The 14,330-nt window shown below is 40.4% G+C and overlaps 1 protein-coding gene across 2 annotated transcripts in view; it reads left to right on the top strand.

Annotated features, from left to right (window-relative positions):
- Nucleotides 1–350: 350 nt before the first annotated feature.
- The window catches only part of LOC101023860 (zinc finger protein 254), a 36,419-nt gene continuing 22,439 nt past the window's right edge, over nt 351–14,330 (top strand). Inside the window, exon 1 of one of the 2 annotated variants that reach the window (XM_021930286.2) lies at nt 351–964. In XM_021930286.2, coding sequence (XP_021785978.2) covers nt 935–964 — 30 coding nt within the window. In that variant the 5' untranslated portion in view covers nt 351–934. The remainder of the gene's footprint in view (nt 965–14,330) is intronic. The other variant, XM_021930287.2, reaches the window with a different exon arrangement.

Below are 14,330 nucleotides of genomic sequence, written 5' to 3'. Positions count from 1 at the left end.
TCTTGACTCACTGCAACCTCAGCCCCCAGGGTTCAAGGAATTCTGCTGCCTCAGCCTCCTGAGAAGCTGGGATTACAGGCGCGCGCCACCATGCCCAGCTAATTTTTTTTTTCTTTTATTTTTTTGAGACAGAATTTCACTCTTGTTGTCCAGGCTGGAGTGTAATGACGCGATCTACACTCACTGCAGCCACCACCTCCTGGGTTCAAGCAGTTCTCCTGCCTCAGCCTCCCGAGAAGCTGGGATTACAGGCACATGCCACTACGCCTAGCTAATTTTGTATTTTTAGTGGAGATGAGGTTTCACCATATTAGTCAGACTGGTCTTGAACTCCTGACCTCAGGTGATCCGCCCGCCTGGGTCATCGAAAGTGCTGGGATTACAGGCGTGAGTCACCGCGCCCAGCTGATGGATTTACTTATAACGGTTTATTAAATTAGCTTTTGTACTGATAATACATTATTACTAAAGTAAAAGTTGATTTTCTCTTGAACAAAAATTTTATGTATTATTAATATACATAAAATATGTTTGTTCACATTTTGAATACGTTGAAAAAGAGAGAGAGCAAAACGGATATAGAATTTTCGCATGCTCTGGGGTGGGCCTGGCTCAGCTCAGGGAGGAAGCCCTGCCGGATAAGGCTGCAGCTTAAGCTGTCACTCTTCAGTCCAGCGTGTGATCACATCTTCTATCACTCAGGGTCTGACTAGGCGGGGCCTTAAACGTTATCCAATGAGGGACGTTGGGCTGGGAACTGTCCAATCAGGCACACAGCTGGAGCGGACAGGGCGGCTTCCGGGATATGGCGGGGCCTTTGTCTCTCGCTGCCGCTGGAGCTGCAAGTCTGTCTCCACTGATCTGTATCCTCTGCTCCTAGAGGCCCCGCGTTTGTGGCGCTGTTACCAGCAGGTATTGGAGATCCACAGCTAAGATGCCGGGACCCCCTAGAAGCCTAGAAATGGTAAGAATTCCAGTCCGATATCCCGAGAGAGGGGAGGGGGCTGATTGGAACTGGTGGGAAGCGGTTGTGGCGGGACGCAGGCCTCCCCGCAGTCAGCTCCACAATCTGCGCCCGGAGTTCTCCTTGCCCAGCCTGGCCTCAGTCCCCTGCAGAAATAAGATGGCGGCTACGCTGACAGCCAGATCCCCAGGCGTCCTGTCTCTTCCCTGCGCAGTGACCCGCAGTCCCGCGTCTCTCCCAAATTGTGCAGGGACCCAGGGATGGTCGTCAGGGGAGAATCCTGACTCGGGTTGCGTGTTCATGAACGGGAAGAGCTTTGGTCTGGGGTTCCCAGGCCCTCTTTTTTCCCATTAAAAATTTAGGGGCGTTACTGCAAAAATACTAAGTAATTTAATAAAAGAATAATTGAAAAAATTGTACAGCACCCAGCTGTGGTTTGTAATTTGTGGTCCATGGAAGGGGCTTGAAGAAAAGATTGTTATAAGGTTCATGATAAAGAAAACCAAATTCAGTAATTGGCTAGGTACAGTTATCTAGGTTTTTTTTTTTTTGGGCTTGAGTCTCACTCTTTTGCCCAGGCTGGAGTGCAGTGGTGTGATCTCGACTCATGGCAACCTCCGCCTCTTGGGTGCAAGGGATTCTCCTGCCTCAGCCTCCCTAGTAGCTGGGACTACAGGCGCCTGCCACCACAATTTTTTTATTTTTAGTAGAGATGGGGTTTCACCATGTTGGCCAGGCTGGTCTCCAACTCCTGACCTCAGGTGATCCACCCTCGGCCTCCGAAAGTGCTAGGATTACAGGAGTGAGCCACCGTGCCCAGCCTATTTTCTTGATTTTTACATTCAAAGTAGAAATAGCCTGGTAACGTAATCAGAGCTCAATTGGCAGCTTATTCTTGGTTAAGCCTGAATTTCGTTTCCGCTAATGTAGTAATATACCAAAAAATGCTCTTGAGTTTAGATTTTTATATTTAGAAGTAGAAATCCAGGGACTAGAGCCACCTCAATCTAATTGCCTGCCACTTAATTATTTTCACATTCCATAGGGGACTGATTTTTTTCTGAAATTTTCACATGTGTCCCAAGCAGGGCTTCAAGTTCACCCCTCATCCCCTATTCCTCCACCCTAACTCTGGCTTGCAGGAAAATACTAAATTTCCCGTTTCGTCTGATATTCCCAAGTGCCAGTTTCCCCTCCCTAATTCACTTTATCATCTATTTGTCCTTTAGTATACGTTTTGATACCTATTTTAATTTTTTTTTTTTTTTTTAAATTTTTGAGACAGAGGCTTGCTCTGTCGCTTCAGATGGAGTACAGTGGTGCGATCTAGGCTCTCTGCAACCTCTGCCTTATGGGATCAAACGATTCTCTTGTCTCAGTCTCCCAAGTAGCTGGAATTACAGGCGCCCGCCCCTATACCTGGCTAATTTTTGTATTTTTGGTAGAGACCGGGCTTCACTGTATTGGCCAGGATGGTTTCAAACTCCTAGCCTCAAGCCATACGCCTGCCTCGGCCTCCCAAAGAGCTGGTATTACAGACGTGAGCCACCTCGCCTGGTCAATTAATCATTTTTTGACGGCATTTGATGGCACATTTAAAAAGATTTGTTTTCTTTTTGTAAATATTTCCTATGAGAAGAAAGCAAAGAATAATCTCTTGACACTGTATTGTAAAATATCGCTGTGTGTTTTTTTCTTCTATTTTCCCTAGACACAGGTATCTTATCAGAATGTTTTTGGGTCAAGTTTTCCTTTTGGAAACTATAGTGTGATGTGTCTTCAGTCACCGTTCGGTTTTCTTGGACCTGGGTTTCAGAACTGTATTGGGATAAACTAAGATACCCACCGTGGCTGTGTCTGCTAGAGTGTCTAGTAAATATCAGCTTTGGGTCATATTCTCTCATAGGAAAATCTGAGGTATTGAGTGTAGCTTCCCAAGTGTGCAGGTGGATGCCCTGAGTCTAAGAGGCATTTCCTGGTGCACTTTTTTTTTTTTAAAGCTAATTTTTTGAGACATTAATATTGTCTTCACCCAACCCGGCTTTCGTTTCTTAAAGACACATTGCTGGTCAGCCAATCAGATACTAGTATTGAGGAGAAAACAAGTAATTTCTAACTCCTGGTTTCCTTTAGAGGGCAGAAAAATAGTAAAAAAAATTCTAGAAACAAACAAAACAAAACCAAACCAGGGCCAGGCACAGTGGCTCACGCCTGTAATCCTGGCACTTTGGGAGGCCAAGGAGGGCGGATCATGAAGTCAGGAGTTCAAGACCAGCTGGCCAACATGGTGAAACCCCATCTCTACTAAAAATACAAAAAAATAAAATAAAATAAAATACATAGCTGGGTGTAGTGGTACACAGCTGTAATCGCAGCTACTCAGGAGGCTAAGGCAGGAGAATCACTTGAACCTTGGAGGTGGAGGTTGCAGTGAGCGGATATCACGCCACTGCACTCCAGCCTGGGCGACAGAGTGAGACCCCTTCTCAAAAACAAAAACAAACCCCAAAAAACTGACCCCAGTGAGATGGTGTAAAAACTTGAGGAATAAAATGCGTCTGAGGCACTCAATGGAGCGTAGTTCAGAGTCTCCTGAGAGGGGGTTATTGAGCACTTCAGTGAGTAGGATGGGGTGGGACAGTCTCTCAAGTATTTGGGTTGCCTGACTTGACACATGATTAAGACATATCTGTGTCTTGAAAAGGTTTTTTCACGTATTTTGACCGAAGGTTTGTTTTTGTTTTTTTGAGACAGAGTTTCCCTCTGTCACCCAGGCTGGAGTACAGTGGTGCCATCTCGGCCCACTGCAACCTCTAGATCTTGAGTTCAGGTGATTCTCATGCCTCAGCCTCCCAAGTAGCTGGGACTACAGGTGTGCGCCACCACACTCAGCTCGTTTCTGTAGTTTTAGTAGAGATGGAGTTTCATCATGTTAGCCAGGCTGTTCTCAAACTTCCGGCCTTAAGTGACTCCTCTGCCCGGGCCTTCCAAAGTGCTGAGACTACAGGCCTGAGCCACTGTGCCCAGCTCACCTCAGTTTTTAAACTGTGTATTGCGTTTTATTAGTAGAGCTTGAAAGGTAAGAAAATATTTACAAAGGGCATAAAAGAGGTGAGTTTCAAAAACATTAATATTTAATAATATATTTTATTTGTTGAAAATTTTCATTTCCCTTTTTCTTTCTCAGAGTGAGTTTAGCAAGTTTCTCGGGCATGTTTTTTTTATGGCTGAGTGATTTTTTTTTAAATTTTTTTTGAGACAGAATCTCACTCTGTCGCCCAGGCTAGAGTGCAATGGTGCCTCTCGGCTCACTGCAACCTCTGCCTCCCGGGTTCAAGCGATTCTCCTGCCTCAGCCTCCTTGGTAGCTGGGATTTCAGGCACATACCACCATACTTGGCTAATTTTTGTATTTTTAGTAGAGATGGTTTCACCATGTTAGGCTGGTCTCAAACTCCTGACCTCAGGTGATCCACCCGCCTCGGCCTCCCAAAGGGCTGGGATTACAGGAATGAACCATGCTTGGCCTGTGGCTGAGTGATTTCAAACAGAATTTCATCTAGCTTTTAGACTGGTAGCTACCAAGGAAAAAAAGAAAAAAAAAAAAATCTCTCTTCAATTTCAGCTGTAGACAATGAATACATTTCCATAAAACAATGTGGTAGATAATTGATGAGTTACATAGATTCCTGAAAACTTCAGTTCCTTTTTTTTAGCAGGGTAAATTTTTTATAGTGAGTATCTTTGTTCTATATCCTGTGTTTTTTTGTGTGTTTGATTGTTTTTGAGATAAACAGTCGCACTGCAACACCCAGGCTGGAGTACAATGGTGCAATCTTAGCTCACTGCAACCTCCAGTTCCCAGGTTGAAGTGATTCTCCTGTCTCTGCCTCCTGAGTAGCTGAGACTACAGGCATGTGTCACCACACCTGGCTAGTTTTTGTATTTTCAGTAGAGATGAAGTTTCACGGTATTGGCCAGGCTAGTCTCGAACTCCTGACCTTGAGTGATCTGCCCATCTCAGCCTCCCAAAGTGCTGGGATTACAGGCGTGAGCCACTGCGCCCAGCCCAATATCCTGTTATTTTGATTTTTGAGTTTAATGCTACATTTTATGTGATGAAACTTGGTACCTCTTAGAAGTGTTCCTATGTGATTAATTTTTTTTTTTTTAAATGGAGTTTTGATCTTATTGCCCAAGGTGGAATGCAATGGGTGATCTCGGCTCACCTCAACCTATGCCTCCTGGGTTCAAGCAGTTCTCCTGCCTCAGCCTCTCGAGTAGCTGGGATTACAGGCGCCCACCACCATGCCTGGCTAATTTTTGTATTTTTAATAGAGACGGGGTTTCACCATGTTGGCCAGGCTGGTCTTGAACTCCTGACCTCAGATGATCCATCGCCTCGGCCTCCCAAAGTGCTGGGATTACAGGTGTGAGCCATCACGCTGGGCCAAGCAATTGTCTTGTACCTTGGCCTTCCAAGTAGCTGGGACTACAGGCATACAGCACCATGCCTTAGGTAATTTTTGTTTTTGTAGTTTTTTAGAGATGGGATTTTTTCCATGTTGCTCAGGCTGGTGTCAAACTCCTGAGCTCAGGCAATCCACCTGTCTTGGCCTCTCAGAGTGCTGGGATTACAGGCGTGAGTCATTGTGCCTGATCATACCATATTTTCTTTATTCAGTCTACCATTGATAGACATTCAAGTGGATTCCATGTCTTTGCTACTGTGAATAGTGCTGCAGTGAACCCTTGTGCATGTGTCTTTATGACAGAATAATTTATATTTCTTTGGGTATATACCCAATTATGAGGTTGCTTGATGAAATGGTAATTCTGTTTTTGTTTTTTTTTTTTTTGAGATGGAGTCTCGCTCTGTCGCCCAGGCTGGAGTGCAGTGGCCGGATCTTGGCTCACTGCAAGCTCCGCCTCCCGGGTTTACACCACTCTCCTGCCTCAGCCTCCCGAGTAGCTGGGACTACAGGTGCCCGCCGCCTTGCCCAGCTAGTTTTTTTTTTTTTTTTTTGTATTTTTTTAGTAGAGACGGGGTTTCACCGTGTTAGCCAGGATGGTCTCGATCTGCTGACCTCGTGATCCGCCCGTCTCGGCCTCCCAAAGTGCTGGGAATATAGGGTTGAGCCACCGCAATGTACCCTTTTAGCAGTGTATAAGTATTCCCTTTTCTCTGCAACCTTGACATAATCTATTTTTTGGCTTAATAACCGTTCTCACTGGCGTGAGATGGTATCTCATGGTTTTTCTTTGCATTTCTCCAATAATTATTGATAAGCATTTTATTATATGTGTGTTAGCCACATGTTTGTCTTCTTTTGAGAAGCATCTTTTTCATGTTTTTTTGTCTGCTTTTTAGTGAGGTCTTTTTTTTCTTGTAAACTTGTTTAAGTTTCTTATGGATTCTGGATACTAGACCTTTGTTAGAAGCATAGTTTGAAAATATTTCCTATTATTCTGTAGGTTGTCTATTTACTGTGTTGATAGTTTCCTTTGCTGTAAAGAAGCTCTTTAGTTTAATTAGGTCCAATTTGTCAATTTTTGCTTTTTTGCAATTGCTTTTGGTATCTTCATCATGAAATCTCTACTAGATTCTATGTCTAGAATGGTATTTCCTAAGTTATCTTCCAGGGTTTTTTATAATGTTAAAATAAACATTTCAGTCTTTAATTAATCTTGAGTTGATTTTTGTATATGGTGTAATAAAGGGGTCCAGTTTCAGTCTTCTACATAATGTTAGCTAGTTATTCCACCACCATTTATTGCATAGGGAATTGTTTCCACATTTCTATTGTCACCTTTGTTGAAGATCAGATGGTTGTAAGTGTGTGACATTATTTCTGGACTGTCTATTCTGTTACATTGGTCTATGAGTTTGTTTTTGTACCAGTTCCATGTTGCTTTGTTTACTGTAGCTCTGCAGTATAGTTTGAAGACAGGTAATGTAATGCCTTCAGCTTTGCTGTTTTTGCTTATGATTACCTTGGCTATTCAGACTCTGTTTTGGTTTTATATGAATTTTACAGTAGTTTTTTTTTTTTTTTTTTTTTTTTTTTTAGTTAAAAATATTTTGGTCATTTGATTAGAATAGCATTAAATCTGTAAATATTTTGGGGGACATTATGACCATTTTTAGGATATTGATCTTTTCTGTTTATGAGCATAAAGTTGTTTTCCATTTGTGCCTTTTCTGACTTCTTTAAGCATTGTTTTGCAATTCTTATAGAGATCTTTCACCTTCCTGGTATTTGTAGATATTTTATTCTTTTTGCAGCAGTTGTGAAGGAATTGTGTTTATGATTCATATTTGGCTTGGATGTTGTTGATTTACAGGAGCACTACTAATTTTTGTACACTTATTTTGTATCCTGAAATGATACTGAAGTTGTTTTTCTGCCAAGAAAGAGCTTTTCTGCCAAGTTAAAGAGCTGTTTTGCTAAGACTAGATGGTTTTCCAGATGGAGAATTATGTTGTCTGCAAATAGGGATTGTTTGACTTCCTCTCTTCCTGTTTAAATGCCTTTTATTTATTTTTATTTTTATTTTTGTGAGATGGAGTCTCGCTCTGTCACCCAGGCTGGAGTGTAGTGGCATAGTCTTGGCTCACCGCAAATTCCACCTCCCAGGTTCAAGCTATTCTCCTGCCTCAGCCTCCCGAGTAGCTGGGATTACAGGCATCTGCCACTGTGCCTGGTTAATTTTTGTATTTTTAGTGGAGGCGAGGTTTCACCATGTTGGCCAGGCTAGTCTCGAACTTCTGACCTCGTGAGCTGCCCGCCTTGGCCTGCCAAAGTGCTGAGATTACAGACGTGAGCCACCGTGCCTGGCCAAATTGCCAAAGTTTTGCCTAATTACTATAACCAGTACTTCCAATTTTATGTTGAATAGTAGTGTTGAGAGAAGGCATCTTTGCCTTGTGCCGGTTTTCAAAGAGGAATGCTTTGTTTGCTTGCTTGTTTGTTTTTCTTTTTGAGATAGAGTCTCACTTTGTCTCCCAGGCTGGAGTGCAGTGGCACAATCTCGGCCCTCTGCAGCCTCAACCTTCTGGGTTCAAGTGATTCTCTTTGCTCAGCCTCTCGAGTAGCTGGGATTACAGGCACCTGCCATCATACCTGGCTAATTTTTGTATTTTTAGTGGAGACAGGGTTTTGCCATGTTAGCCAGGTTGATCTTGGAATCCTGACCTCAGGTGTTCCACCTGCCTTGGCCTCCCAAATTGCTGAAATTATAGGCATGAGCTACTGCACCTGTCCACTTTCAGGTTTTTGTCCATTCAGTATGTTTGCTGATGGTTTGTCATAGATAACTTACTATTTTAAAGTATGTACCTTCAGTGGCTAGGTTGTTGAGGGTTTTTAACATGAAAGATCTTAAATTTTATCGAAAGCCTTTTCTGCATCTATTGCGGTAATCTTGTGGTTTCTGTCTAGTTTTGTTTATGTGATGAATCACATTTATTGATTTGTGTATGTTGAACCAACCTTGCATTCCCAGAATAAATTCTACTTGATCATACTGGGTTAGCTTTTTGATATACTGCCGGATTTGGTTTGTCAGTGTTTTGTTGAAGATTTTTGCATCAATGTTCAAAGATATTGGCCTGAATTTATTTTTGTTTTTGTTTTATCTCTGCCAGGTTTTGGTATCAGAATAATGCTGTTCTTATATAATGAGTTGGAAAGAAGTTACTTTTTCTTAATTGCTTAAAATAGTTTCTGTAGAAATAATATCAGCACTTTTTTGTACATTTGATAGAATTCAGCTGTGAATCTGTCTGGTCCTTGGCTTTATTTGGTTGGTAGGCTATTTATTACTAATTCAATTTTTGAGCTTCTTATTCATCTATTTAGGGGTTTCATTTCTTTTTTGTTCATTCTTGGAAGGATGTATTTGTTCAATACTTTTTTCATTTTTTCTAGATTGTCTTGTTTGTGTGCACAGAGGTGTTCATAGTAGACTTCAAGTTATTTTTGTGGGTCAGTGGTAATGTCTCTCTTTTGTTATTTCTAATTGTGTTTATTTGGGTCATCCCTTTTTCCTGCATTAATCTAGTTAGTGGTTTATTTATTTTTTTCATAGATTTAATTCCAGGATTTTTTTATACTTTGTGAAGTTTTATGTCTAAATCTCAGTTTCGATCTGATTTTGGTTATTTCTTGTCTGCTGCTACCTTAGGGATTGATTTGCTCTTGCTTCTTTCATTCTTTTATTGATGATGTCAGGTTGTAAAATGAAGATCTTTCTAACTTTTTGATTTGAGCATTAAATGCTATAAATTTCCCTTTAATGCCATCTTAGCTATATTGCAGAGATTCTGATGTGTTTTTTGGTTCTTTTTTTTTTTGAGATGGAGTTTTACTCTTGTTGCCCAGGCCAAATGCAATGGCACAGTCTTAACTCATTGCAACCTCCGCCTCTCGGGTTCAAACATTCTCTTACCTCAGCCTTTCAAGTAGTTGGGATTACAGGCGTGTGTCACCATGCCTGCCTAATTTTTGTAATTTTAGTAGAGACAGGATTTCACCATGTTGGCCAGGCTGGTCTCGAACTGCTGACCTCATGTGATCTGCTTGCCTCAGCTTCCCAAAGTGCTGGGATTACAGGTATGAGCCACCGTGCTTGGCCTGTTCTTTGGTTCTTATTTGTTTAAAAGAACTTCTTGGTTTCTGCCTTAATATCATTATTTACCAAAAAGTTATTCAAGTGCAGGTTGTTTAATTTTTATGTAATTGTATCAGTTGTTATATTTTTATTGAACTATATTTCTGTTCAGCTGTGGGCTGTGTTTGGGTTTGTATAATTTTGAGATTTTTGAATTTGCTGAGGATTATTCTATTTCTGATTGTGTGGTCAGTTTTTGAGTATGTGCCACATGATGATGAGAACAATGTATGTTATGTTATTTTTAGATGAAGACTTCTGTAGATGTCTATAAGGACTATTTGGTCAAGTGTGGAGTTTAGATCCTAATGTTTTGTTAATTGTCTTCTTCAGTTATCTATTAGTGCCTGTGGGATGTTGTAGTCTCCCACTATTATTGTGTCAGAATCTGAAACTCTTCATAAGTCTCTAAGAACTTGCTTTATTCATGTGAACCCATGAATTTTATATAACACTTTTCTGTCTTCTGCTTTTTCTCCCATAATCATTCTTACATGTGCACACAGTGTGCAAAATTCAGATGTCCAAGAGTTCAAGGACATGTTTAGAGACCTGTCTGTTGTAAAGCAAAATATAAATTAGAAATAAGAGGCTTAGTCTACATTAAAATAAGGGAAAATATTAAAACCTCTTTTCTTAAAACATTTAGATTATGTGTAGATTTTTATCCCTGTGTTTTTGAAATATATGTAAGTCATATTAACAGCAAAATAAACCTTTTGTCATATTTTTTGTCTCAGGATTGTCTTTATCTGGGACCTGAGATTAATGGCTTTGTTTTTGCTTTGGCAAAAGATTATTCTTATGATTTTTAGTCTTTTAAAGTTGACACAGATTTGTTCAGAGTAAAGCTCATTCCAAGAGCACACAAAAGCTGAGCATAAAAATAGATAAAATTTAGCAATACAGAATTATAACGATTAAAAGATACTGAGTAAGCTGTTTGACAGAAACCTGATTATCCATGGTGATTGTTTGCGGGCTGAAGTATTTATACTACAAAAGCAAAAAGAGTTTAGTTTATGGCCGGACGTGGTGGCTCATGCCTGTAATCCCAGGATTTTGGGAGGTTGAGGTGGGCAGATCACCTGAGGTTGGGAGTTTGAGACCAGCCTGATCAACATGGAGAAACCCCATCTTTACTAAAAATACAAAATTAGCAGGGCAGGGTGGCACATGCCTGTAATCCCAGGTATTCGGGAGGCTGAGGCAGGATAGTTGCTTGAACCTGGGAGGCAGAGGTTGTGGTAAGCTGAGATCATGTCATTGCACTCCAGCCTGGGCAGCAAAAGCAAAACTCTGTCTCAAAAATAAAATAAAAAAAACAAGCAAACAAACAAAAGTTCAGTTTATAAACTGAACAGTGGAGTCTGTTGTCATACCTTGGTTTCTATTTATTACTTCAGTACAATTAGTATAGTTACGTGCAGTGTTTGTAGACAGCCTCATTCATATACATTCACTAGTATTTTCTACAATAATATGAATAAAGCCATAATATTTACTTTAAGTGAATTCCTTAAATAGCTATTTTAGTGTTGTGACTCATACTTTTGAAATGTAGTTTTCGAACTGAATTATAGTTACAGAAAAATTTTAAAGATTCCACATACATTATGAGTAGTACATTAAAATTATTCATACTTACATATTTATGTTTAATATCCAAAGAAAATTTACTACCAAATTGTTACAGTAGATGTTAGTCTGATAGGCTTATTAATTTAACCAATAGGGATAATTATAAGTAAGCATAATGTTAGTGTCTTTCGTTTCACAAATTGGAATGCTGCTATTACAGGACAAATAAAGGCAAGTGATGTGGCCACCCAAAAACTGTAATAACTCTAGTGAGCTATGTTGCAGGCTCACATATATTCCATTGTACTATCACAGTCAGATTTTAATTTTTTATCAAAAGTACTGGTGGAAGTTGTCAAATATATTTCAATATAGATTCTGCCTTCAGTGGCTAGATGAGAGCAGCAGAGATGAATACAAACTTAAAATTCCACTGATAATATGCCCCCTTTCTTCATAATACTCATATTACTCATGCTGAGAGTAGCTATGCACTCTGGGTATTTAGAGGTAAATTCTTTTTAGAGGAATATTTTCTGGCTGACTTGATCAATCTTATATCTAATGTCAGGTTTTTTTTTAAAGAGGCTTTTAACTTCCTTTTCTCTCAGTATAATCTTTGTTGGAGTGAGAGCTGTTTTTCTTTTGAATGCTTTGTATGTCTGTTTTAGAATCCCTATTAGTATCCCATAATATCTCTGAAAGACATGGGCTATCACAGTGAGAACTCTTGGAGCTATCTTTATCTGGATGCATGCTGGAAATCCAGCAGTATTTTTTCCATGTAACCATTATAAATAGAAACTGTGGCTTAAATAATGCTCTCATTACCATATTGTGAAGGTGCAGTTCTACCCGAGAGGCCTGTAGGCTCTCCTTCTGCAGCTCAGGCTTCACTCTTTTTTGTTTTTTTTGAGACAAAGTCTTGCCCTGTCTCCCAAGCTGGAGTGCAGTGACATGATCTCAGCTCCCTGCAACCTCTGCCTCCTGGGTTCAAGCGATTCTTCTGCTGCAGCCTCTAAGCAGCTGAAATTACAGGTGCCCACCAGCACGCCCAGCTATTTTTTTTTTTTTTTGGTAGAGATGGGGTTTCACTATGTTGGCCAGGCTGGTCTCGAACTCCTGACCTCATGATCCACCAGTCTCGGCCTCCCAAAGTGCTAGGATAACAGGCATGAGCCACCGTGCCCAGCCAGGCTTCACTCTTTGATGTGATACTGAAGTGCTGCTGTGACAATTGGCATTCACCTAAGATGTGAACTGCCAGCCGTGAGCCCTGTGCTGTGGGCTGTACGTCAGTGGCAGATGGTAGGAAACAAAAGAGGACACTGGCCACCAGAAGAGGGGGAGCAAGAGTGCTCTAGCCCAGTCCTCAGGGAGTAGAGAGCCACTGATTTAAAATGCAAGTAGCCAAAAGGATAGCACCCTATTCAATCACTATTGTAGAAGATTGAAAGTCTACCTTAAACAGTTACCTGGCTTGAAGTTGCAAAACTGCCTTCTGTCATGAAGATGTGAAAAGCTTATTTTGTCATTGAATATAACCAATTAGCATACATGGATGGCCTCCCCAGTGACCAGGTGAATTTAGGATGAACTATGTATGACATGGTGCTGTAAAATCTTCTGCTTGTGAACTAATTATGGTAACTGTCTTTCTGTCTTTTCAATCTCTTAAGTAGACTGACTAATATATGTGACATTCAGATTTAATTGTGTAATGAAAGTTTTCTTTCTGTTATATGATTGTGGTTTCTCTGGGGCTAAAGATAATTTTTTAAAAATTATATTTTCCAAACGCTGTGTAGAATTACCAGACATAAACACATAAGGTGCCAACCAAGCTTTACTGTAGAGGGGACTTTCCCTCGTAGTCTTCCAGTCAACTCACAATTATGCTGTAAAGTGCATGTTGTCACCTAAATATGCAGGCAGAATTGTATCTCTGCCTATTTGGTATCTAGAGTGGCTAGACCAGATTTCTGCAAACTTTATAGAGCAGATATTAATCATTTTACTTCATTCAGTGACTCTTGTATCTTCAGAACTGAAACTGATTCAGAGACCATGGAGCCCAGAAACCTAATCATAGTAACGGTGTACAATGAGTTGATATGGAGACATGAGAATCTCCACTTCTCTTTTCCTTCTCTCGCTAAAATGCTCACAATTGCAGGTAACAACTGCTGCTACTCCACCCATCTGGGGCCTAAGTCTGCAGCTCTAAATTCTAAATCTAGGTCTTGAAATTTGGAAAAAAAAAAAAAAAAATCCAAAACTTTTGTTTGAGAATGCAACTATTTTTACTTATGAAACTCAGAGAGACATTAAAATAAGAGCACAATTACATCTTTCTCCCTTCTTTTAACTATGTATTCATCTCTTGAAACTGTTCATTATTGCCACAAGTAGGTGTAAGTTAAATTAATAATGACACACTGGACACTATATTGTATACCCTTACCCTTAGTGTACAGTCAATCAATAATTAAAATTACTTATTTAAACAAGAATTTTTGACAAACAAGTTTGTATGTGTCTCTTTTTTTTTTTGCCTTCGCAAATCCACTTGTAACTGCTACTAATCAAAGTGTAAATTCCAGGCATCTTGAATATTTCTTCTCAAGTTACAATACTTAAACTTGGCCCAAATAAACCATCTACTTATAGTCATGTTGTGTCAGCTTTTTTTTTTTTTAGACGGAGTTTTGCTCTAGTTGCCCAGGCTGGAGTACAATAGCTTGATCTTGGCTCACCGCAACCTCTGCCTCCTGAGTTCAAATGGTTCTCCTACCTCTGCCTCCCAAGTAGCTGGGATTACAGGCATGGGCCACCTTCCCCAGCTAATTTTGTATTTTTAGTAGAGATGGTGTTTCTCCATGTTGGTCAGGCTGGTCTCAAACTCCTGACCTCAGGTGATCTTCGACCTCAGGGGATCTACCTGCCTCGGCCTCCCAAAGTGCTGGAATTACAGGCATGAGCCATGGGACGCAACCTGTATCAGCCTTTTTTAAGGTAAAATATTACTTAGAATTTTCAAGAGCAGCCTCTATGAGTAGATCTTTTGATTGTATTGCACTTTCTGTAACAGCCAAAAATGCAGAGTGATGTTT

The sequence above is a fragment of the Papio anubis genome, chromosome 20, assembly GCF_008728515.1.
Source record: "Papio anubis isolate 15944 chromosome 20, Panubis1.0, whole genome shotgun sequence".
Lineage (NCBI taxonomy): Eukaryota > Metazoa > Chordata > Mammalia > Primates > Cercopithecidae > Papio > Papio anubis.
The sequence above is the reverse complement of the archived record's forward strand: the minus strand, read 5'-3'. Positions and strand labels throughout refer to the sequence as shown.